Source organism: Gavia stellata, chromosome 2, assembly GCF_030936135.1.
Source record: "Gavia stellata isolate bGavSte3 chromosome 2, bGavSte3.hap2, whole genome shotgun sequence".
Lineage (NCBI taxonomy): Eukaryota > Metazoa > Chordata > Aves > Gaviiformes > Gaviidae > Gavia > Gavia stellata.
This window is the reverse complement of record NC_082595.1, coordinates 51,112,077-51,137,226: the sequence shown is the minus strand read 5'-3', so window position 1 is coordinate 51,137,226 and position 25,150 is coordinate 51,112,077. Positions and strand designations below refer to the sequence as shown.

General features: G+C 40.8%; 1 protein-coding gene across 1 annotated transcript in view; it reads left to right on the top strand.

Annotated features, from left to right (window-relative positions):
- The first annotated feature begins 304 nt into the window (after positions 1-304).
- Positions 305-25,150, top strand: part of ENPP1 (ectonucleotide pyrophosphatase/phosphodiesterase 1) — a 62,526-nt gene continuing 37,680 nt past the window's right edge. Inside the window, exons 1-6 of the mRNA XM_059835481.1 lie at positions 305-496; positions 16,005-16,077; positions 17,709-17,825; positions 20,107-20,232; positions 20,402-20,462; positions 24,874-24,971. Coding sequence (XP_059691464.1) covers positions 305-496; positions 16,005-16,077; positions 17,709-17,825; positions 20,107-20,232; positions 20,402-20,462; positions 24,874-24,971 — 667 coding nt within the window. The remainder of the gene's footprint in view (positions 497-16,004; positions 16,078-17,708; positions 17,826-20,106; positions 20,233-20,401; positions 20,463-24,873; positions 24,972-25,150) is intronic.

Below are 25,150 nucleotides of genomic sequence, written 5' to 3'. Positions count from 1 at the left end.
TCACGGCAGGCTGCGGCGGCACCCCCGCCAGCCCCGGGCCCCGCCCCGCCGCCCTGCCCGCAGGGAGGGACGGCCGCGGCCCGCCCTCACCTGCAGGGAGGGGGCGGAATGCGGCCTTGGCGGTGCGCCCCGCACTGGCGGGGAGGGGAACAGGCCGCTTCCCCCGCCGCGCCGCGGCCGGCGAGGGAGCCAGCGGGGGCCGGCGGCGGCCGCGCTCCCGGGCGGGGCGGGGCGGGGCGGGGCCGTGCCGCCACGCTACTAATAGCCAGGGCCGCGGCAGGCGGAGGGCAGAGCCGTGGGCAGCATGCAGGGTAACGGGCAGCAAGCGGCGGTCGGGAAGGGCTGCGAGGACCACTTCGGCGGGGTAGGGGCGGCCGATGGCGGGATGCAGGCTGCGGCCGTGCCCATGCTGCCGGCTATGGAGGTGGCCGAGGAGCCGGAGAAAGCTCCGGGCGGCAAGAGCAAGGACCCCAACACCTACAAAGTGCTCTCCCTGGTAAGGGCCGGGGCGCCCTGAGGGCCGGCGGCGGTTGGCGGGCGGCCTTCCTTCCCCGCCGGGTGCGTGGGGAGGTGGTGTGGCTGAGGGTAGGTGTTTCGCCCCGTGGGGCTGGGGACGGACAAGCCTTTCCCCGGCCCCTCGGGGACGGGAGAGGAGCCCGTGGCGGGGCCTTTAGAGCCTCCCGGGGCACCTGTCCCGCTGGTCTGGAGCGGTGTCGGGAGAGGGAAACCGCCCTCGGCACCAGCGGCTCCTCAGGACGCCTGGGCAGCGGTGCTGCGGGACGGCGCCCTCCTCCCCGCCTCGGGACTTACCTTCGGGCAGAAGAGCGGCGCTTGCGCGTACGTTATCGCTGACGGGCAGCAACCTGCCTGGAAGGGGGATTCGTAGTTTTTCAGTTGATTTATTTCAGTCTCTTAGCAGCGCTGGGGGTTGAATCGTCTCGATTCTTTTGTAGTGTTGACGGTTGTCCCATCTTCCCTCATGTGGTTTTAGCTGTTTGATGTAGGGGACACACCAGGGAAGACAAAAACAGGTTAAGATGGGAAAATACGGCTGGAAAAGCTAAAAAGAGTTCAAGAGCTGAAAGGCGGGAGGAAGTATTAAAAACTCATTTTTCACTGAATTTGAAGTACTGTGGATTGAAAGTTTGTCTCCAAGTGCTGTTTGGAGCCACTTTCAGCCCCGGTTTGGAGGCCGTGGTGGCCAAACCCATTGTTAGCAGGTAGGTCACTTTCCAGTTTTAGCCACACTGCTGTATTATAATTATCCTCCCTGTAGAGATGTGAAAATAAGACCTTCCGGGCTGCCTGGAGTGATCATTATGAGGCTAAAATCATTATCAATGTGAAAGAACTGTGGCATTCTTGGAAGGAAACTTCAGCAGAACGGCAGCAGACTTTATGTACTTATATGTATCCATAAGTAGTCCTCTTCCGATGTGTTAAAGCATAAGGATCAAGATGCCTTTCCAAATTTGCCTATAGCTTTGTAATCTAGTTACTGTTTCAAAGGAATTGTCCACCATATCACAGCAACTACATGTTGGTCATACTTTCTGGCATAATGAGTGGTAAGTTGCATTTCCAAGTTTGCCAGGACATTATGAGAGAAATACCAAAATTTCATGTTAAGGGTCTGTGGTAGATTCCATGGGGAAGTTTTTTGGGAACTATTCTGATGAAAAGTCCCCTTAAATAAAGGTAGCGGTTTGTAGCTTGTTTCATTACTTTGTTGTCTTGTGAGGAGGTTAGGTTGTGCCATAAATGCCTGTGCAGTTGGATGGTGAAAACAGCTCAGCTTTTTTCAGGCTTAGAAATAGGTAGTAATAGTGGAAAATAATCATACACTATTCAAAACCTAATGCTGTTGCTTTGAGCTTTTTAGGCTCTAATACAACAAGATTATTAGAGATGCATAGCCACTTAAAGGCTGCAGCTGGGCACAAGTTAAAATGTTCAGGTACTTACTCTTCTGAATTAAGTCCTTATTTTCCAAACCATAGCAGGTCCTTGAGAATTGGCAAAACGTTTATCCTGTACTGACTAAAGTGTCACAGTGAAATACATGTCATCTATACAGAAATGAATTAAAACTTCTAAATATAAACAACCACGCAGTATTGTTTTCAGCTATTGCAGACACTGAGATAACTTAGAATATTCAGAGAGAACTTGAAAAACTTTCTAAAAACTGCAGGTGATAGTGGATTGAGTGAACTAAGAATATATTTAACGTAAACATCATGTTAGAAAGTGGAAAACTGGAGTTGGAAATGAAAGTTTGTTCTTTCTCACAAGCCAATACATTTATAATGCATTGATGATATCATCCCAATGTAAGAAAGAAGTGAGTAGGCTTATCTGCTTGGTGTTTTGGGTTGGGCAATGTGAAACAATAAAAGTGACCAGACATAGGTAAACTCCTTTTGCCTGCATTTACCCTAGTTGTAGGTACCTTTGCTTCCTTTACTTGAGTAGATTAAAAAAAATCTGGTTTATGTTGAATTCTTAGTAAAAACTGATGAGTGCATTTCTGGTAATTAGAGAGTACTTGAATTACTTTTTTCATTTTTCTGGAAAGCACAGACTTGCTTGCTTTCCCCTCTTCTGGTCCATATGCCTGCCACCTGTAGATGTCTGTACAATTTGTGAACACAGCCTCGATGTTCCCAGCTTCCATCCATGAGCCAACCTTACCCAATTACAGAGGAACTGCAAAGTTCCCATGTACAAAAGGTTGTCCCATGTGGACTCTACATGGGTTTTGTTGGTTGCTTCAGAAGCCTCTGTGTTACATGGCAGTACTTAGTTGTTAACAGAATGTATGTTGGCTGAGGGAGAATGTAGGTAGATAAGGAAATGGTATAGAGTCACCTCCACTTCTAGAAGTGCTTGTTGTGGCAGTCATAATTTTAAGTTCGGCTGTAGGTTTTCATACCATGCAGGTTGCTCTTCTGCTGCTGCTGTGCAGGGAGGATTCCACAAATGGTGGGACAGGCCCACAGACACTTACTAACCTGTGGTGCTTCCCTAAGGCAAAGGAATGAAAACATCCAGCTTTTAGTAATCATGTGGGGTGGCGATCCTTTTAACCATTTATGTAATTTCTGTGCACACCTTTTCATTTAGTGTCTTGCTGATTTTCTGAGCTCGTACCTTTGTCCCTTAAAGCCCAATGAGCTGTGTGGCTGTTTGTCGTCTGTCCAGGCTCACTTGCTGCCATTGTGTGACTGAGCAGCATGCTGCTGCCCATGAGTAGTGTAACTCTTGCTTAGGTTTGAGGTTTTCTATTTCAGCTTGCCAGTGGCTCTCAGGCATTGCATTTTGGTCTGATTCACTCATTCCATTAAAATAAAATTTTCCATGCATTTACAGCAGCTGAAACACTGAGGAAAAAAGTAACTAACCAATGTTTCTTTTCAACAGTTCCAGGCTTTCTTTGTCAGAACTGGAAAACTCATTTAAACTGACACTTTTCTTAAAAAATTTCTTAAGGAGCTTTTGCAACTTGAGAATTCCTGATTAGAAAAAGAATTATCAAAAAATTCCAGGTAAGGTCCAGACTGAGACATTGAAAGTGTGTTAGTCTCCTTTAGAGTAACTCAAGCATTTCAGAGTGCATAAAGATAATAAATTGTGAGGATTTAAAAAAATGCTGTGGGAATACACTTAAAAATATTTTGTAAGTCTGGGATTATTTTTTCCTTGTACATTTTTCATTAAGGCAGCCCAGTCTGTTTTTTGAAGACTAATGTTTTATGCATGTGCCAAACACAAAACAGTCTTCTAAAATTTTCTTTTGTTCATTTGGCTTCTGCAAATCACTGAAAGGGTAGCTAAAACTTGTATAATACCTGTGAATTAAACCAGTTTCACTTAACAAATTAAGGCAGTGTAACTCCTGGCACATACTCCCAGAAAGCTGCTCTGTGTTTTACGACTGGTTGCAGAAGCACTGAGAAGCAATCCACAATATGTGGTTGCACTCATGTAGGTTTGGTTACTTTTTCTTTTGGATGGTTAGTGAACTCTTCATCAGCCTGAGGATCAGACTTAAGGCAGTGGGTGGGGCAAGGCCTTGTAATCATCTGTGAACTGAAGCCAGTGAAGGATACCATGATAAAGATGGCATTCTTGGGAGCCTCTGCACTGATCTCGATTGTCTTTTTATCTAGCAGTGAAAGTTAAGTGTGCTGAGCTGTATCCAGGGACTGGTAAACCAAGAGAAGAGAAGTTTTTTCTTTCCCTATACTCACACTTGATAGACCCCACCTGGAAATCTGTGTCTGGGCTGGGGTCCTTCAGTACAGGAAAGATCAATTCAACTGGAGCTAGTTCAGCACTGTGCTGCCAAGATGGTCTGGGGCTGGAGGTCTTGACCTGTGAAGAGAGGCTGAGGGACCTGGGCTTCTTCAGCCTGGGGAAGAGATGGCTTGGGTGAGGAACACCTAACAGCAGCCCTCCTGTACCTCCGGGGACATCATCAAGAAGGTGTAACCAGCCTCTGTACTGATGCACAGTGGGAGAATGAGACAATGGCCATAAATGGAAACAAGAGACGTTCTTACTGGATATGGGCTGAGGAAATTGTTATGAGGATAATTAAGTGTTGGAACAGGTTGCACAGAGAGAGCTTGTGTTGTTTCCACCCTGGAAGTTTTCAAGACTCAACAGCATAAAGCCCTGAGCAGCCACGTCTGCATGCAGTTTTGACCCAACTGTGGACAGGAGATTGGACTAAAAACCTCTTGAGGTCCCTTCTAGCCTCTGTTTCCTATTGTCCATTGGTCTCTATATTGAGTTTAGTGTGTAAGAGCTGAATCATAAACCCCCATAAATCATAAATACATGAGACAGTTTCAACCCAAGGGAGAGTATCTTTCACCAGTTAATATCTGCCATTGTTGCAGTCAGGGGAGAGTCTAACTATAGAAAAGAGAGCTGTTGGCTATCAAAATATTTTATAGAAGAGTCCTGAAAGTTTTTTCACCACTTTCTTCCAAAATAACCCGTAGCTGCTGACTTTCTGCTCATACAGGGAAAGACGGGTGTGTTGTGTCAGGATTTTGGAGAGAGCTGTAGGTTTGTTTAGTTTTTTGTTTGGTTTGTTTTTTCTTCCCCCACAGAGATGAAGGTGTGGAAACAACCTTTACTTATGTAGGTGTCTGGAAGAATGCATTCCTGTTTGGTTGTTTTAGTGCTGATGGTTTTCCTCCTAAATATGTTTGAGGATGCCCAAACCTTTGTATAGATAAGTACTTTTTTTGAATAATCCATTTCTATGTTCTTTCTCCAGAAAAGATGCAAAATACCTATTTAATTATTTTATTAAATATACTTGTCAACTTAATCTTACACTCTCTTCTATATCTGCTGTTGGAGAAGGAAAGATGGAGACCAGTTAGTGAGAGAGCAGGCTGGTTCCAAACTCGCAGATTTTCCCTTTGTGCTGATCATACAGGCTCAGGAATTAACATAACTCATGTGAGGAGAGGAAAGACAGTGACAGGAAAGTGTTCGTGCCCAAACCTTGTGGTTTGGAACATGGTTATTGACTTCGGTGTGGGTATTTTAATGGGTATCAGTCAGTTCTTAAGCACTGGATTCAAGGACACTGTACTTCGTGCCTGAGTTTTGGAGACCTGGGTACCACGTTCAGTCTTTCCTCTAAACTTCGTTGGCCCTCAGTAAATCATTCCATTTCAGCCTTTTTTTGTACTGTTTTGCTTTATGTGCCTTGCCTTTTTTCCTTTTTCAATAAGGAAAAGTAGTCTTTGCTGAAAGGACTTGCTCCTGTGAAAGTGCTGGTTTGAGCTTAGATGCGACTTCTGTGTTCCAAGAAACTCCACACAGCTTAACAGTAGTATTAAATCACCTAACAGTCAGCTACTTTAATTTTTTTTAGCATCAAACATCCTTTGGTGAAATATGAAGTAAAAAATGAGTGACAGGATGGCCACAGTTTAAACAGACTTTGAAGTGCTTTTGGTTCAGAAATATTAAAGCAGTTCTTGGCCAACCTCCAATATTTTGTAGGAAACTCTATTCCAATGTTTGAAAACAAGGGTGTTTTACAGTGTCTTGCCTGTCTTCTGTCAACAATACAGCTCTCCAGTTCCAGTGGTGGCTACTTTTGAATTCTGAAGACACAGTAAAAAATCGTGTTTGACAAAAGATTTTTTTTAATTGCACTTGCTGTTGGTATTGCTTAAATGCACCTAATTACAATACAATTGTAACTATAAATACATTGTTATCCAATTTAATCCATCAAAAGAAAATTTGGGGTTTGGTGAATTTTAAGATCATTATAACTTTTAATGTTTCTCTTCAGTCAACTCACTTTTCAAGGAAGACTTTGCAAATTATTCTCATTACACACAGGGAGCTGTAAACCCACAATTTCTTTATGCTTCTTCAAGTGGGTACCTTCATGCTGGGTATTGAAGACAAAAATCATAATCATGCTCTCATACAGTAAAAAGCTAAGAAATACTTAGTCATTTTTACTCTGAAGGGTTTCCAGGGTTAATTTGTATTCTTGCTTTACTTGCACTTTACTTCACAGAGCTAGTCAGCATATCCTATCCTAGATGACAGAAGCTGATATGAAATAAAAGATATTATCCAAAGAAACACTTGCAGGAATTGAGGCTTTGTCTATACTTAAAAAAAAAAAGGCAAACAAAAAACCTGCAAAAAGCCAACCGAACAGAAACCCCCAAAATTCCACTTATATAAAAATCTTCACCAAGGAAGAGTAGGGACCGCCTTTGTTTATAATTGTACTCAGAACTCATTTTAAATTTTATTGCCAAACGAGGTTGACTTTGGGTGCGGTTGTGTCACAGTGGTCACTGCAACTTTGCTAAGCATACTTCAGCTCACTTTAAGCTGGGTAGTGTAGGTATTGCTTTCAGCATAGACAAAACAGCGTGGAGTTTAGGGCAGGTTGCAAGATACTCTCATGTAGCTGAGCTGGAGGATTTAAGCCATCTGGGAGGTTTCGGTCACCCCTCAGGGTGCAGTGTGTGAATGCTTCTGGCTTCCTGGACTCCAGCTGGAACGCAAAGCTTGGTACAGGCTGAAGTACACCCAGCTGTGTGACTTGACTGCTACTGCCAACACTGCTGGCTAGTTGCCTGCCTGAAAGCATCCACATTGTGCCTAGGAATTTGAGTGTAGACTCTCTGCTGATAGATTAGGCTGTTGTGTGCTAGGATCAGCCATTTGGTCCAGTCAGGCAAAACAAATGAGTGACTGGGGCCATGATCAGTGTCGTGTGCTCAGAGTTCCTGCTCGAGCATTCAGAGCTCTGACTCAATCCATGCCTTAGGGTTTTCATTACCTTTCTTTAATTTTGCAGTAATAGTCTTTGTCTACCTGTCAGGCACTAGATGAGGGCAGGTCATGGTGAAAGAGAAGGTAAACCTATATCCAGATGTGACAACAAGGTAGACATGGACATTGGCCTTGCTGACGAGGGACAGTCTCGCCATACCTGAGCAAGGTTAGCAAAGCAGGTTTGGGGATGCTAACCAGATTCAGACAATAGTCTAGGCTGCCAGAGGAACAGACAGTGATGAGGCACGTCCAAAGTCAAGGGAGGAAGTAGAGTCTGTGAATTAGTCAGGGTCTGGATCAATAGGGTACTCAACCAGGATGGACATGACTGCAGTGTGGCTGTAACACAGCTCAGACAGGGAACAGAGGCAAGAGGTGGCTATACGCAGCTGCCAAAACAAGGTGCGGGAGACTCTGCCGACGCATCTTCCAGCTTTTTGTTGATGAGCTGTCTTCAAGGCTGGTTGAGGTTTCCCAAACAGTGCTCTCAACAGCTGAAACACTATCGGAGAACTAGCTCCAAGCACAGGCAGCCAAACTCCTGGGAGGGAGGAGTATGCTCTTGGTCTGAAGACCACCTCCACGTAGTTCTGCAAGGCTCACAGATACTAAAATAATAAGGAACACATTAGTAGTTTAAATTAGTAGACTTTCTGTAGAGATAATTATGAACTTGAATTCAGAACAGCTTAGTTGCTGTGCTAAAACTGTTAGACTTCAGCAAGGCCAAAGATGCAAAAATTATGCAAGGCTTTCTTTCAACTCCTGGTCTTCAAAATTTGTACTTGGCATTCTTTCACTAAGATCAGTAGAATTACACAAAGAGTGAATTGTTCTGATTTGACTTGCCATGGAAGCTATGTTTCTGCTTTCAGCTGTAAGGAGGAGTAGAGCAAATTAAAGGCTTTGAGAACAAGAAAGGTTTGAAAAGTTTGTCACCTTGGAACCGGTATTAGAAATTAATATATTGGCAAACATCACTGTGACCATATGCTATGGGCAGTGGATAAATACCTGTCTTAAAGAATGTTCTGTCTGACAGAATTTGGCAATATGCTGCATCGCAGTAGTATCCTGTTTGAATGAAACAGTAGTATGCATGATTTTCAGAGAAGCTATTTTATAATGACCAATAGTGGAATTGTGTTTTGAAAATAGGGTAGGAAATATATCAAAACAATGTAAAAATACACTTTCTGCACTGAAAAGTAAAAAATACTTTCCCTTTCTGCACAGGTGTTGCATAGGTCAGCTGTATAAAAAGTTTCCTTTAAGGATACTTAGAAGACATCAGTGGATTTCATTGTAAATGGAAAGTATAAGTAAGGACTTCTGGCAAATAGGTTATTTTTACTGTTTGACACTGAGTGAATAAGTTAGCTAAGAAGAAAAGGGAAGTAATGAGAAAAGATGAACTATTTGCATTGCACTGGAGAAACTCAGGTAAGCATGAACCCTTGTCCTTCTGTTGTGTAGTGGCCTATGGGCAACCTGTATAGTGGCATATAGGCAACCTATATAAATGCCTTTTAATATGTGGTAGTATTTGGGCACAAGTTTGCGTTAAAGGTTTTCTGTTTGTTTATTGTTCCTAGAATAACAAAAAGTATAATATTGTTATACCTGCTTACACGAAAGTCAATAATCAAACGCAGCCATTTATCTTCCATTGTGCTTTTTATCTCTGCATGATCAAGTGGGCCAGTTCTTGAGTCCTCTTCTGGCTGAAATACAACGTTTCCATGTTGTGAAGCATCAAAATTTGAAAGTCTTCCTTTTAGTTTTTGCGGGGCTATATTCAAAGCATGCAGAGGTAAATAATGGCCTCTTTGTCAGCCCTGGCCTTTGTTTTGGGAAACTGGCCAAAGAAGTCGGGACTAAAGGTGTGCCTGTGATAGATATCAGCGTGTTTGGTAAAGACCCATAGCTTAGAAACTTCGTTTGTCCTGTCTTCTTTCTGTACCCCCTTGTGGATCTGCAGCTTTTGACACTCCTTGCATTCTTACAGTGTTTTACAGGATTTCTTCACTTGCCCTTTAAGGTAGCTGTGTCTTTCTGCTCAGCCTAATGTTGCTGTTATGGTGGCAGTAGCAACAGCATCTGCCGTGGAAAAACGGAGGTGAAAATGAGTTTACTTGGTATATTCGGTAGTATTGTCAGTACACAGTGGAAGCAGCCCCCTTTTTTCGCTTCTTGTTACAACTCTGCTGACAGTACTATAAATGGGAACAGCTTTAGCTTTATTCTTGAAAATGGATTTTTAGAATAGGAAGAGCATGAAGATGGCTCAAGGCCATATTTTCTTTTCCAGTTTTGCTTTTATTCATGGGTTAAGTGTAGCTTGTTTGGACAACAGTTTTGATTTGGCATAATACTGACAGTTTCTTCTCTTTCTATGTAACCATGCATTCGTAAGTGGTTGCCACTAAAGCAGATGGCATGTCGTGGTCTTTGTTCTGTGTTCATAGTCTGCTGTGCTAAATAAAAGAATTGTATTTGAAAGTACAGTATTTACTTTGTTTCTCATAAAGCAAGATCAGTTTTCAGTCCTGTTTATCCTTAGGTTTTTGTAAAAACCTACCTGCTCATTATATAGCAGAGTCAGCTGTTATCTCTTTTATGGGAATTTAACCAGAAATCTTACTTCCTCTTCTTTTTGGCTAACGTATAGTTGCACTTTAGTTTCTAAGTTCTCCCATGGTGTACAATGCGTGGAAAACCAAAACAGCCAGGGGTGAAATGTGTGTACTTTAATAACAGCTCATGTGTTAATGCCTTTCAGGAGAATATGTACCTATACAGTTGGACGAGTAACAAATAAGAAAAATATTTTAGATCCTAGCTGACAGATGCTAACTCTGTTCTATGTTTTTGTCTCTTTCTTGTGATAAACCAGATGCTTGAATAGTTTTGGAAGGTATTTAGAGAGCTATAGTACGATACTGTCTTCTGCTGATAATTCCCTGCTGAATGAATAGTTATCACTCTTCGGTAAGCTCCGTGAAGGCTTTTTGTAATATCTTACAGTGGCTCAAGCTACCTTTAAAACATTCTTGTCCTTTGAATGATCTTAGGTTGCAATAATATGTAATAGTTTTGAGAACATTCAATGGAAACAGCCAGAGTAGACCTTCTGCATGCTGGTTTTAGAAGAAAACCAATAATCCCTATATGTAAGAGTAAATCTTTTTTAGCTCTGAAAAGGTTTTGGGTGTAAGCTCCAGCTTTTCCATTGACTGACTTCAGGATAATTCAGTCACCTCCAGTGTTTCAGGACAACTAGGACCTGAGAGCCTCAGTGACTTTCCTCCTCCTCATGGGCTCTAGGCATGGAATGTGGATCAACAGAAGCAAGTCTTTGAAGAGCATAAAAGTATTTACAAATGTGGAAAGAAGATAACAAGTGGTGCACTTGTTTCAGTGCCAGTAACTTCTTTGTTAGGTGATTTATTTAGCTATGTAGCTGTGCTGGTGTGAGTGAAGTATCCACCTCCTTTGTTTGGTTAACTTTATTAAGTATCCCCTGCTTTTGAATAAAACTGAGCTGTTGAGGGGTTATCCCCATTTAAAAATAACTTTTACAAGCATGAGTAAGTGTTCCACTGCCCCTGGCAAATGTACATAGGTTTCTTCCTCTGTACAGTTTGCTTTCTGCATTTTTAACAATGCCCTTTTAAACATAGAAGGTGACTCCGTTCTTACTTGAAATTCGTTATTTATTACCGTGTTCTTTACACTTTTGCAGATGAAATTCTTTTTCAAAGATACTTCAGTGTTAAGGTCCAGGTCATTAGTCACCTATTCTAGGCACACAAAACAGTGAAAACATACTATGCCCTTCACGGATCCCAGTGGTTTTGGAAAATTCCATGGGTTTTAGTAATACTGGAATTACAGACCCAGTCTAGCTGTCCTCCCTTCATGGATAGACGTGATACAACTGTGAGAGTCAATCATGGAGATTAGGATGGAAAACCCCTACTTTGCATTACTTCTTTGTTAATTGCATAGTTGTTAATGGATGTGCCTTAAACCTTGAAGTGACAAGTTTTGTTGGCTGTGGAACACCAGGGATGAAGAAAGGAAGATGGAAAGTAACTGAGTAGCTGGTAGGCAAAGAGTGAGGAAGATCAACATAGAAAGAAACTTAATTCAGAATTATTATTTCTTAAAAGAAATGTCAACGCATTCTTTGTCAAAGAAAATGCAGAATAGAAGAGTACAGGGGCAGTAGGGGAGATGGTCAGAGCTAGGGGAAAGTGAAGAGAAAGGGACAGTAGCATTGACTGTGTAAAGGAAGAGTAAAACACGATAGCAAAGGAAAGATGACAGTAGCTAAGGCTGGTGAGAGATTTCTCTGTATGTCACTGAGACTTGTACAGTTGACCAATCTTTTTGGGATCCGGTGTCTGCAGCCTGCGTGCTTGCTGGCTCTGTGGCCCTTCCACCAGGTCCCCGACATCACTGCTGAGAACTCTTCAGCTGCAGTTCTAGAGATGAGTGACGGAAATTATTCTGCTCTCTAACCATGTTATCATATTTCCATCTGCCCAGCTCAAAATAAAAGGCTTTTGAAATATTTTCGGGATTGCAGTTTTCCAGACACTCAACCACCTATTCTCAACCACTGTAATGTTTACAAAGCAAAGCTTTTATTGCTTCCTCCCACGTAAAGGAAGCAGTGATGGGACAGAGATTCATCCCTAGATGACAATGTTTTTTGATTCCAAAACAAACTTTCTAAAAAATATTCTTAAAACAAAATAGGACACTTCTCTGCAGTTGTTACTGTGTTGATTTAAAAACTTTTCTCAGATACTATATTAAAACAAAATCTGACATTTTGTCCTAGCAATCTCTCAAGTTACATACAGACCGTAAAAAGTTCATGTGCTACTTTTGTGTATAACAAGGCCAGATTCTTGAATTTTATTTGCTTTGCTACTATATGTTGGATTCCCATGTTCTTTCTTAATTGCACCTTTTTCTCAATTCTTGCTTTGTCTTTTGAGGGGAGAAAGACAGGGAACAGGTAAGATTTTTTTTCTCCTCTTGTTTAAAAAGACAGAGTAAATTCTGAAGGCAGGTGTTATGTTGACAGTGTGGTAGTAGCTAGAGATTTGAGTTTGGTGCTTGCTGCAGGGTTCTAATGAGGTTCTTGATAGTAAACCGTAAACTATGTGTGCAGCTACTTGTCTTTATATAGATTAAAAAAAAAATATTATCTTTACACAGCAGACTTGCAGCATCACAAACCTGAGCTACCTGCATGCAAAATAGTTCAGGTAATATTAGTAACCTACCCACTGCAACAAGGTCCCGTATAGGAAGAAACAAAGTAATTTAGCCCACATTTGGGCTGCAGCAGTGAGAGGACTTTTTCTGTATCTGGTTGACCTTGAAAGCTAGCTTGAATATTCATCGTCATCTGCAGAGCTGATAATCTTAGAGCCTTTCTACTCAAAATAGGTCAACTACTAGTGCAACACCTCTTGCTGTGCCTAGTCAGGGCTACTGCTGCTGTTGGCCAGTATTAGTTGCTCCACAATGTTCCAGCTGTACATTTGTATCATTTGCATGGATAATATCCACATGATTGAAGTCATTCAGGCTCAAGATAAAGCTTTGATTCAAGCCTTAAACATTAAGCTGCAATTACACAGTATAGCCCACTAGATGAGATCTGGCTGTCCCAGAACATTGTCAAATGCTTTACCTCTAAGCTTACCATTTTGTGAAGCTTATTTATTAAGCGAAAGAAAGGAAAAAAAGGGGGGGGAAGCTTTAGTATTTTGCAGTGAAGTATTTTTAAGACTAAAATTTAAGCTAGTGGGACTAATGTTAAGACAGCAAAGGCTTGAATGTAATGAGTCAACTGAAGTTCCCAGATCTTCATTTATTACAGATGGACATAGTATACCAGGTAAGGACCTGGACCGTGTTTTCCCTTGTGTACATATAGGAAATTTGAGAGCAGAACTGATTTGTAGTAGAGACATAGAGAGCATTTGTAGTATGCTGTGGTTTGTGATGCTGTGAGGTTTCCACAGTATTGCTTACAGGAAAGCAAGCACTATTGTATCAAGTAGCATTACCATTTTGCAGTATTTCCTACCCAAAAGAACATTCATGTGCCTCCATGAACATAATCCTTTCATGTTTTTGCTTGTTGGAATTAATTATGTTCATGGAAGTGTAAAATGGAAAATCTGGAATATACTACAAAACTGTGATTTTTTTTTGTAACATTTCATGCCAAAATCTCAGGAATTACTTGTGAGAACTTTAGTAAGGATTTACCAATTTTAGTTGGTAAGTATTATAATGCTACCAATTTGGTGAGGGTTTTATTTAGATTTTATTTTTACATTAACTTGGTGTCACAATTAAATTCCTGGTTTTTTAACATGCATTACCTACACTTAAGCTCCATAAGGGAATATTAGTAGTCCATTTAATGGCACTGCAATGTGTTTTTATTACAAGGATGCCTTGGGTGGCATAAGTCCCATAGGTCATGTAGCTATTTGAAGACAGAGAAATAAAGCTCTTACAGATAGAGTAGGTGTGGTTTTTCTTTGTTTTAAAGAGTGTTTGTGTTTACACATCAGAGGACGTTCTAATCTCTGATCTTAGTTGCAGGGCCTGGTGGGAGTGGAGAAGCAATATATTGTCACCCTGAAATAAAATGTTCTCAAGTGGGCTTTTTAAAGACAAATTAATCAATTTGTAATTTCCAAATAAGAATATATAAGTTAAAAGAAAAATAACAGGTTTTGCTCTCGCTGCTGATTTTGCTGGGCTTTGACATCTTGCATCTGACATGCTACCTACCTAGCTATGCACGTGCTCTTATCTAGGTGATATTTCATATGGAAGATTTCAAAGGTCCAGAACAATTTACATGGAAGATAATATTGTTGAGACTGACTTAACAGAAAATGTCGTTGATGCTGCACGTTAGTATAATGTTTAAAAAAAGAAAAAGGCAAGTATGGAGCTCTGCAGTTGTGTTCGTTCTTGACAGCTGGGTTAATGGAGACTTACACCTTTCTATCAGTTGTAGTGTATCTGGGTGCATTGATAATGCCAGATTTTTTTTCCTCATTCTTTTATTATTTTCCTTCTTTCCCTGTAAATTCAAAGATAGATTTGGACTCAAAAAATACTTATTTCTATGCTAGACATTGTGTTAAATAATCTTAAGATTCCAGAATTGTCTGGTTTGGAATCCTAGGCTGAAGTTTCATCAGGTCCAGTCTATAATTACATTTTTTCATGAATGCTATATATGTAATATTTTTGATACTGATTAATATGTTTTATGATAATTTGCACTTCACAAATCCAGAATAAAATCTGAATTTCAATGTTACACATTCCAGAAATTGCTTTCTTATTGTCTTTAACTGCTTAGCGAACAAAATTGTATAGTGAACTGTATATTTGTTAAAAACAACACAAATAGTTTTTATTTACTCAAGTGTTCACAGTCTTTAAAGAAATAAGCTTAAGAAATAATTAGGTGTGTTTTAAAATGGGATGAGTTTTTGCCACATTACAACATGATTCAGGCATCATACTCAAAAGACTAACTCAGCAGCTTTTGCTGATGGGGAGGAGGGAAAAAGGGAGGCACTTTGTATAGGCATGTATGTAAAGTTATTGAAATATTGCTTGAAAGCAATTTCTTCTCAGAAAACAATGACCAGAAAGGTGACATGTACATTCTCTTCTACCTATACATCCTAAAATACTTCTGAATAAGAAAGTCTGCATTATTTAAGTGCCTTCTCTTTCAGGACTCTTGACAAACTACCTTATTACATTGTACACTTGAATAGAATAGCCATCATAAGTGCATTGTTGACTTTCCTGGACTCTTTAATTACTGTATATGCAATGCTAATATACACACTTTTCCTAAAGACTTTATAAACCAAATCCAATACTTAATGAGGTTATAAGGAATCTTTCCCTGTATTTGAGTAGGCATTAGATCTTGCCCTAAAATGCTGGGCAAAGACAACATCGTGCTTATTTGATGACTTTAATACATTCAGAATCCAAAATAAACATGGCTGTAGTTTCTGGTCAGTGTAAGACACTGTGGTCAGTCTAGTGCGACATCCCACAGTTGCTTACCATGGTACGGACCAACATCTAGTTTGAGCTAGATACTAGGAAGTGGGAAGAGGTTTTCCTGCCTAAGAAAATTATAGGTATCACTTAAGGGCCATGCCTTCTGTCTGTAGTCTGTGGTCAATGGCAAAACTTCACCTTCTTAGAACAACCTAGGAGGAAGGAAGAAGAGCAGCACGGAAAGTTTTTCTATAAAATTGATATATGTGTAATCATAAATATCTTAATTTCTTATTTGTGAGAGATAAATATATCATCATGTCTACATTAAATAACTTGGTAAGAAATGAAATACACAGGCCCAGTCTTGAGAATATTCATGTTCATGCACCAGTAATTAATTGCAGACAACATAACTACTTGTGTGAGTGAAAACTGCTTGTGAAAGCAGTGAAATCAGCCTCCTAATCTGCATGTTTATCAATTACAGTACAATTGTATAGCATTCTAGAGAAAATGAGGGCTTTCAAAACCATTCAGTGGTCATTTAAGATTACTTTCTTTTCCTTCCTGTCCCACAGGTACTCTGTGTCTGCATGTTAACGACAATCCTAGGATGTATATTTGGCCTGAAGCCTAGCTGTTCAAAAGATGGTAACTAATACGCCTTTTATTTAGTAATATTTTGAAGCAATTCCTTTTTTCTTTTTTTTTTTGGTGAATTAATTTTGATAGAATGCTACCCTTTCTTGCTTCAGAAAGAGAATTGGATGCATTGCTTGAAACAGTTTCAGTTAAAGGGGGATGAAAAATACTGGGAAATAAACCTCAGGTGTACTCAGTACTTGTGCGTACTCACTTGAGAGGTAAACTGATCCTGCCACTCAGTGTCTGGTCTGGCAGTTTCCATGTATCCCAACTGTCACTGTGGCGATGTCACATGGCTGGCTTTTCTCAGTTCACTATAAAAAACTCCCAACAATTTCTATTTCATGTTGTCCTGGAACATTTGTTTTTCGTCTTTTCCAGTCAATTATGGGGGGGGAAAGTTATTTTTTTATTGGTTGGAGTTGTAGTCTGAATATGTTCCTTGTGGAATTCCTCTGGCTGTTCTACGTCTTGGAAAAAATGTGTGGTTTTTTCAGTGATGAAGTTTCTTCAGGTAGAAGGTTACAAAAGATATTTTAAGAAATCAAACTTCGCTTTGGGAACAACTATCTAGAATAATTTCAAAGTTGATCTGTTCAACAAACAGTCCTGCAATGCTTTTTAACCAAAATTCAGATTATTAGTTTCCCACTAGAATCTGTTTAGGGTTTTTTCTCATTTTATTACAGCTTTGCCATACTGGCTCGTTATTATCTCATTTTTCTAATATGATATACTTAGAGATTCTTGAGAAGAGGAGCCGAATGAAGGATTCACCTCATTTCCTTCTGGTGATTGCACAGGATGAAACAGACTGAACAGCTACTTAAGTGTTGTTAATGCTTCACATCACCAATTTCTTTTTTTTCCCAGGCAACCCCAGTCTAGTGGAAGAATGCTATGCCCTTTTTTTAATATTAAAACTGAACAAAAATTAAGCCAGTGAGCCATACACTCAAGTTCCTATCTCCTGCGTCTGGTTTGAAACAGCCTTTCCTGTGTCTTGAGTTAGTACCTTAACCATGGTACAGCAGGATTCGGAACTGGGGCTTCGTTGGTTCCTCTGATTTGTATGAAGACAGTCATTCAATCAGGGCATAAGCATGGGAAAGTTGCAAGCGTAGCCAATGCAGTCGATATTCTAATTAATGTTTACTTATTTATAGAAAGTGGAACACTGTCAGATGCGAAAATGAAGATCAGTGTTCTCTGCAAAAACATCTCACTGTTTAGGGCACCCTTATTGAAAACAGAGGTTCGGATTTCCTCTGATACATATTTTCCATATTCTGAATGGCTGTACTCCTATCTTCTGGTGATACAGAGGGGCAGGGACACTCATGACTTGAATTTTAGTCTTTTGTTTCACTTGTTTCTGCCAATAATGAAACACCATGTTCCTGCTAGAACAGAACCCTTTGTTCAATATGATAAAATATTTTTGTTCAATAAAAGAAAATAAACATTTAGTTGGATCAAGACTTTCCTTTTCCTTTGGCTGTCACTGTTTTTGCAGCTATCCTGTAAGTTGTGGAATGACCAGCTGTGTCATTCCACACACTGACCTTTTTCATTTCTTTTGCATGTTGACTGATTTGGGCTCAGCCACTGACATCTAACACTATCCAATATTACAGTGAAAACCTGCAAAGGTCGTTGCTTTGAAAGGACATTTGGAAGCTGCCGTTGTGATAGAGATTGTGTCAAGCTTGGAAACTGCTGCTTAGATTACCAGGAAACATGTATACAACCAGGTAAGGATGGAAAAAAGCTCTGGGGGCAAACTGTCCTATTCTGTGACGTGGGACAGCTCTCTATGCGTGAGTGCTGTTGTGGTCAGGTGGCCGTAAGCCCTGTCTTCTTTCAGATGGGCTGCGAGTGTAAGAGGTGGGCTGCTGAACAGCAGGGTGGTTCTGATGCCAGTGGTCTCTTCCTCTTTGTGGTCCCTCTGTTGCAACCATGCGTGGAGTTGCACTGGTGATGGCAGTACTGGGGACTTATGCAGAAACATCTGGGCTCTGGTGCAGCTGCTGTTGTACACAAACAAAGCTTGTATTTCACCCAGCTGGACTACATAGGAGCTGACATATGCAGTAGGCTGGCTTTCCCATAGCTCCTGTGGGGAGAGAGGCTTCGAGGGACTGTACTGCAGCCCTCCCCCTCAGAAAGAGGAGGAACAACTGCAACTCAAGGTCTCAGCCAGCCTTTTGTTCGCTGTCTGGGGGTGAGAGAACAGTGACCTGCATTGTCCTTAGCATCAGGGACAACTCCCACGTTCCCAGGCAAGCCAGGAATAGGAGTGCATTCTGCATATTGTATCTTTCTGTCATCACCCATGTGAAAAAGGGAAAGGATGGAGCAGCTATGTGAAAGCTGCTGTCTCTACCCAGCTACGCAGGCCCTCTGCCCTGTTACTCCCCAGCTTGAGTGTGAAGCAAGGGTCACGTGCCGGCCTTTGGAACAAGGCAGGATGACAAAACAGATTGCACTGGTGGAGAATGATTGCAAAGTGAGAAGCAGTTCTCATGATTTGTCAGAAAGCAAAGGTCAGATAGGCAAAGGTGTGAAAAGTGCCATAGAGAAGTTCTACAGGGGAAGATGTTAGTGCGGGTACTAACACGTAAGGACAGAACTTGACTGTTTTCTCTAATTTAGTTTTGCCTTAATGCTTCATATGCAGCATTCTTTTCAGTTAACTATTTTTCTTCTTGCTTTTCTTTACGTGTATTTGTAAAATTTATCAATGTAGTCTCACCCTGAAATTAAAAATTCCAGTGCTGACTTTTAAAACCAAATTATTAAACTGAGCTCAGATCCCTGCTTCAACTGGCTATTATTGAAAGGTCCTCAAAACTGCGTAAAGCTTCTTGCTTGTAGAATAGTTGTATGGGATTTATTCTCCACTTTGTTTCATTACATCACTCTCCCTCAGTTTAAAGCATTCTTAAAAACAAACTGGAGAGTCTGTCTTAGCAATGAATTCCCATTCTTAGTGCTTGGTGTTGGTTTTTTTTTAATTAATTAGCCTTAACATCAGTGGAAAATCAAATTCTAAGTTCCAAATAGAATCATGTAACTAGAACCATAATAGATTCTTCTGTCTCTCACAGAAGTAAAGATCTACCAACATTGGTGGAGTTACTGAAGTTCAGTATTCCTGAAAGTAAGATTAACCTCCTGAGAATGCTTTTAGGGATCTCTAGCAATTAGCTAGTCATGCATGAAGATCGCCTACTGGCTGTTCTCTACTCAAACATTTAGATTTGGCTTCTATGGCTCTGTTAAGACCTTCACTTAAGTATTCACTCAGTTGGTAAATTCATTCATGTTATCCTCATTGACTGCAAAGGGTCTACTTGTGTTTACAACTGATAACAAAATGATCATCTTCAAATGATGTGATGTATTGGAATATTCCGTTCAGAAAAATCAATATGATTCAGGAAAAAAAATCTCTACTAAAATCAGTAATGAAGCTGAAGTCAGTAGGTCCTCCTGTGAGCTTACGTATATAGTCTCAAGTAGTGGCAGTTACGCCTATGCCAAAGAGGTGCTGAAAGAAGCTGGAGTGCTTGATGGTGACTGGTAAAATCCGCTGCAACTTCAATGGAAGTCAGAATAAGTTGCTACTGCTCAGTGTTTTCTAGGCATTCCAAATTCATACTCAAGTTTGGTTTTTTCTGGGGGAATGGTTTGGGAGCTTCTTTATAGTATGCATCTACCAGATTAAACCCACATAAATTACGGTATTTAAGGAGGTCTGTAAAAAGGATTCTTTCTGTTGACCTCTTCTGATCTGTGCTGTTTATATGCTGCATAATTGCTTTCAGATGGCTACGCACTTGGGTTATTTAGCCATGGATGTTTCTATTTTCCAAAGTGCCAAAGCTTGCAGTATTATGTATTCATGAGATACCTCAGGACTGTTTTTCAGTGAGAACACATTTGAGAGAGAACTTAACACTCAGTTTAGTAATTCTGCACTTACACTGGTATTAATCATTGTGCTGTCCTTCTCTCTTGTCTGTTCTTTAGCCCATATATGGATCTGCAATAAATTCAGGTGTGGAGAGAAGAGGCGACCAGAATATCATTGTTCCTGTTCAGATGATTGTGTGGAAAATAAAGATTGCTGTGTCAATTATCAAGCAGTTTGTAAAGGTAAATATCCTCAACAAATTCCTACAGTCTCTCTTATATGTACCCATATTTGTATGAAAGGAGCAAGGACATAATATAATTTTAAAAGCATCCAATAAAATGGAAAAACTTGCATTTATTGATAAGAATGTACTGTCTTAAAAAATAAATTGCACTCATTTGTTTTAAGGAGAGGCAAGCTGGGTTGAAGAAGAGTGTGAGGACATTACTGAACCTCAGTGCCCAAAAGGGTGAGGATATTGTATATTCGCATAGCTCTGCTCTTTGCTTATGTTTCGTTTTTGAGATTATTTTCTCTACTGTGCCTTCCTGGGACTTGCTTGCCTTTCTCGTCTACAGTAAGAGTTGCTGCCAGACAGAGAAGGATACCTGTTCAGCCAGCATTTGGTAGTGCTTACTAACAGATCTGGTTGCTTTATCCCAGCAGCACTCGTGTATCCCAGCACTTGCTTGACTTGCAAGATATGCCTATTCCTGAACCCTGCTGTCTCTCACAGATGTGTGTGCTCTGGGCAGCTCTGCCTGGTGCCAGCCTCATTACTGTCCTACATGTGCTCCAATAGCCACTGTTCCAAATATTTTGGGACCCACCCAGCAATCTCAGATTCCTAAGACTGCCTCTTCCCCGGTCACTTCTAAAGACCTTTCCACTTCTTTGCCTGTTCCAGCCCCAGAGCTGCAAAATGTGGGCAGATCACTCCCCCAATTTAACCAGCAGTGGGACGGCATTATTTGCAAGCTGTCTGAACTACTTTCTTTAAAAGGTGTAAAATGTCATGGGATCCTTGTATTCTCTGGCTCAGCTCCACATTGGGCCCGCTCCTGCAAGTTATGGATGTACTGTGTGAGAAATGACTCATCTAGTTTATGGCATCAGCGCTCGGGCTCAAATAGTACAGCAAAGTTCCCAGCCAGGAAAAAAGCCTGCATTTCTTGAAATGTTTTTGCTGTGGGATCTTCAAGTTAACTTTAAAGCTAAAGTTGACTGCAAACTATATATAAGTTATTAATAGAAGTGACTTAAGCATTTTGGATTGAAAAGTGTTCCACTGCAAAATAGTTTGAGTGAGTTGAATTCAGCTATGTTCTTGTCTGAAAAGTGTCAAAATCATCAAAATGAAAATAGTTTTGATTTTTTTGAAATTATGGTGTGCTGGGGATATTTTTAGTAAAGTTAAGAACAAAGTTAAGTGTTTTCTAATGACATTACTTTTTTGACTTGTATTTAAATCGTGCTATGTTTATTCATTGGAGTTACAATATTGTCAAACAAAATACATTTCCTTTTGCAATATTTTTTAACCAAACAAGCACTTTTCATTCTGATTCAGAGCAATAACAAACACTGATGATTCAGAACCTTCTTCAAGACAGAAACTGGAGCTTCTGTGCAGCCTGGAGTCCAAGTCCCCAATAAGCTCCCGTGTAGGAGGGTGGAAGCTTTTGTCATTAATTCCTGTTCTGAGGTCAGGGGCTGTTGAGGACTGTGGGCTGGGAACTGACTCTAGCATGCTGATTTCCCTAATGCAAGACCAGGGAGTGTTACCCCCAAGGGGTGGATAAATAAACAAAAGCCTGGTGCAGATCCACAGTCAAAGTTAACAGCATAAATGCCGTAGGGCAACTCTGGTTGGTTAACTTGTTTTTAGGGTTTTTGTTTGTGTTTTCTGTTCAGTGCATGAAAGGGATGTGTAGTTACTCTATTAAATTTTTTTTAATCCTGGCAAAACTAGAAATGTTGCAATAAAACCCAGTCCGGGAAAGGGTAATGTGCAGTCAAAGTTAAATCAAACAGTGTAGACTGAGGCTCATTTCAGACTATTAGCACACAAGCCTCTCCCAAAACTAACAACTCTGTAAACAATCCACTACTTCCTGTGGTGGGGTAGGCGGGAGTACAGGTGACATTAGCTCAGTGCTCATTTTGAGGCCTCAGGATATCAATTCTTATTCTGTGCCTATTAATGCAGCATGTTTTGTGTTGCTGGTTTTTATTCGGTTTTGGTTTTAGTTGGGTTTGCCCTTGCGGTGCAGAATAGACAAAAGACAACGCAGTGCTCAATGAGGTGCTTAATCTGAGAAATCGCTGATGTCAATGAGACTGGTCAAATGCTTAAAATTAAGTGCACACCTAAGTCTTTCCAAGACTAGGTTCTATGTTAATGGGCTATAAGACTTCTGTTCTAGAATGAAATTATACTCTGAGAATTCAAACCTACTTAAGCAGCTTATCCTAGTGCTTAGCCAGATGGTTTTCCTGATGTCTTAGAACAAATAGTACCTTTTGCTGTACTTTAAGCCTATTACTATCTTCACTGAGCTGGAAGAGCAGCTGATTCCTTTCCTCTCTGCAGATGTTTCCTGTATATTTGAAGATTGCTATTATTCCTCCTGTTGAGGTTTTACGTACTTTTAGTGGAAAAGAAAGCTTTACTTCCTATGCTTTATGGCTGTATATAGGGAAGGGGGGGGGGATAGGAAGTTTTCTGGGTAGTATGTTTAGCATTTCAAAGGGACTTTTCTCTTCTTTTTTCCTTTTCTTCTATTGTTGTTTTTTTTTTCCTTTAATTATGGGCTAACTTGCCTGTGGTGAAGCAGGTCAGCTTGGCAGTGTGGTCTGCAGTTCTGGGCTCTTGATCATCCAGACTGGTGAACCTGCTAGACTACAGCAAGCCTGTGTTGCCTGCATTATGTTTCCATAGAAGCCAGTTTATAGGAGGGGATAATTACCACTGCACTTCCTTCAGTTTGGAGTCAGGATGTGACTGTGGTGTACATATTTATGCAAGAGCTGTGAAACATCCTTGTCGTACTGTTTGGACACAGCCAGCATGAATCACTGGCAGGGCCAAAACTTGAACCTCCCAGGCTTGCTTGCTCATAGAGCACATTTTTGAAGTAGCAAGTGTAACCTTGGCTACAGACAGGGAAAAGTCATGGAAATATCTGATGTATCTCAGAACTGAGCTCAGGTCAGTTTGTCTGGGGATTTTACTGGAGCTGTTCCAAAGAGTGCAGTTTAACATGCTCTGTCATGCTTTGATTCGCTGAGCACAGGGCAGATCACTATGTGAGTTTCGCCATGTGTAGAGTATACAAGAAGTGAAATGGCCAGTGTCCCTAGTTGTGGCAATGGTCTGTTTTGCCAAGTTTAATTTTCCATGTGCGAGGGGGTCAGCAGCTGGATTTGCAGGCAAACAAAACATGTACTTCACAGTTGGTTTACTTGTAAATGCCAAACCAGAAACAGTTGCATAAAGTCCCTTTCTGAGGCGTTGTTTTAAATTTGTTTTTTTAAGTTAGACTTGTCGGTAAGTAATATTGAACAGTCTTTGTCTTAAAGTTCGTATTATATTGCCGGAAACTTTGTGGTGAAGATTTTTAGACCTCTGCATTGGAGAGAATCAATTTGTTGGGGTGGGGGGAGAGGAGCGGAGAAGGTACTTGCACAAGTTGCAGAGATCAGAATCTGTGGTGCAAAAACTACTTGTAGTATGGGCAAAGGTAGTACATGAAGTTTCCCTACTCTGCTCTGCCAAAGGACTTCAGTCTTCATCTGAAGATCATTCATTTCTTGTTCCCAACTAACTGCCCCTGCTAAGATTTCCAAAAGATGGTATTAAATATATCATATAAATAAAAAAACAGGCTACAAACACACATCTTGCAAATACATCTTAATGTTTTATTCTGTCTGGGGTGTAGGGTAGGCTAGGCTGTGTAATGGTTCTGACTAATCAAGTCCTTGTGGCTGAACTGTTGTCCAAGTTGTTGATTTTCTTAGGATAGACATGTTAACAGTTGGAGAGAAATTGTTTGAACAGGGCTGAAGATGGGAACAAGTTAAGGCTGGAAAACATAGGTCCTGTGGAGAATAGAAGGGAGAACTTCTTTTTGCTAGTTCCAGTGAAATCGGTTTCTGAATTTATCTGTTAACTTCCAGGCTGAAATACTGTTTCAGTGTTCCAGTCGTAGGGCCACATTTTTCAATTTGGAGGCTGATAGTACTTCTGGTACAGAAGGGTTAGTAGTTCAGTTCTTCTTGGTTAAATAATCTTTACAAGATGAAAGTAAAAATGTGTTATAGTTGCTGATTTAACATATCTTGTACACTAGACTTTATTACAGTTTTGCGCACTGTGTATGTAGAAAGAGAAATTTATTTTTTTCAGCTAGATTACAAGTTGTTCAGGAGCAAAGGGAATAAAGGAGAGCCATGGCTTCACATTGCCTTTTCTTTCCCTACTCTTACCTCTGAATGGGAGGAGTGGGGTTGGAGGGGCTGAGTGTTGCTCCAGTGGGACTGAAGATAACCCACCACACAAATTATGTGAGCATCTTGGCTTGTACTTTATTTTATGGGTTTTTGTGAAATCAGGCCTTGTCATGATTTTCCTGTGCATGCCCTGCTGCAATCCTCAGCCTATTTGGGCAGGGTTGCTATACCAGCCTACTAGGAGAGGGACTGGACAGGTGTACCAGCCTGTGAACCTTCCCTCTTAGGAGGACATACTTCCTTGGCCTGGTTTATAGTCCCATAAAGAACATCCCCATGACTTGGGGGCAACTTTCTTGAAGTAAGCAATAGGAAATTATTTCTCAGAGTCTGTCTTTTAATACTTGGATTTCTGTTTTGTTCAGATTTACCAGGTCTCCAGTGTTACTGTTTTCATTGGACGGCTTCAGAGCAGAATATTTGCAGACTTGGGGTGGACTTCTACCTGTTATTAGCAAATTACGTAAGTAGTTGCTTTGTCTAAGCAATATCATGATGTCTGACCTGAAAAATCCATGGGGTTTGCTTTTGCTGTAGATGCAGCTATGCTTACTCTTTTAACTCATCACTCTTCCATGGAAATTCAAGCTGTTGCCCTATATAACAACTGTGCACAGAGAACTTGAGATGAGGGAGGGTGTG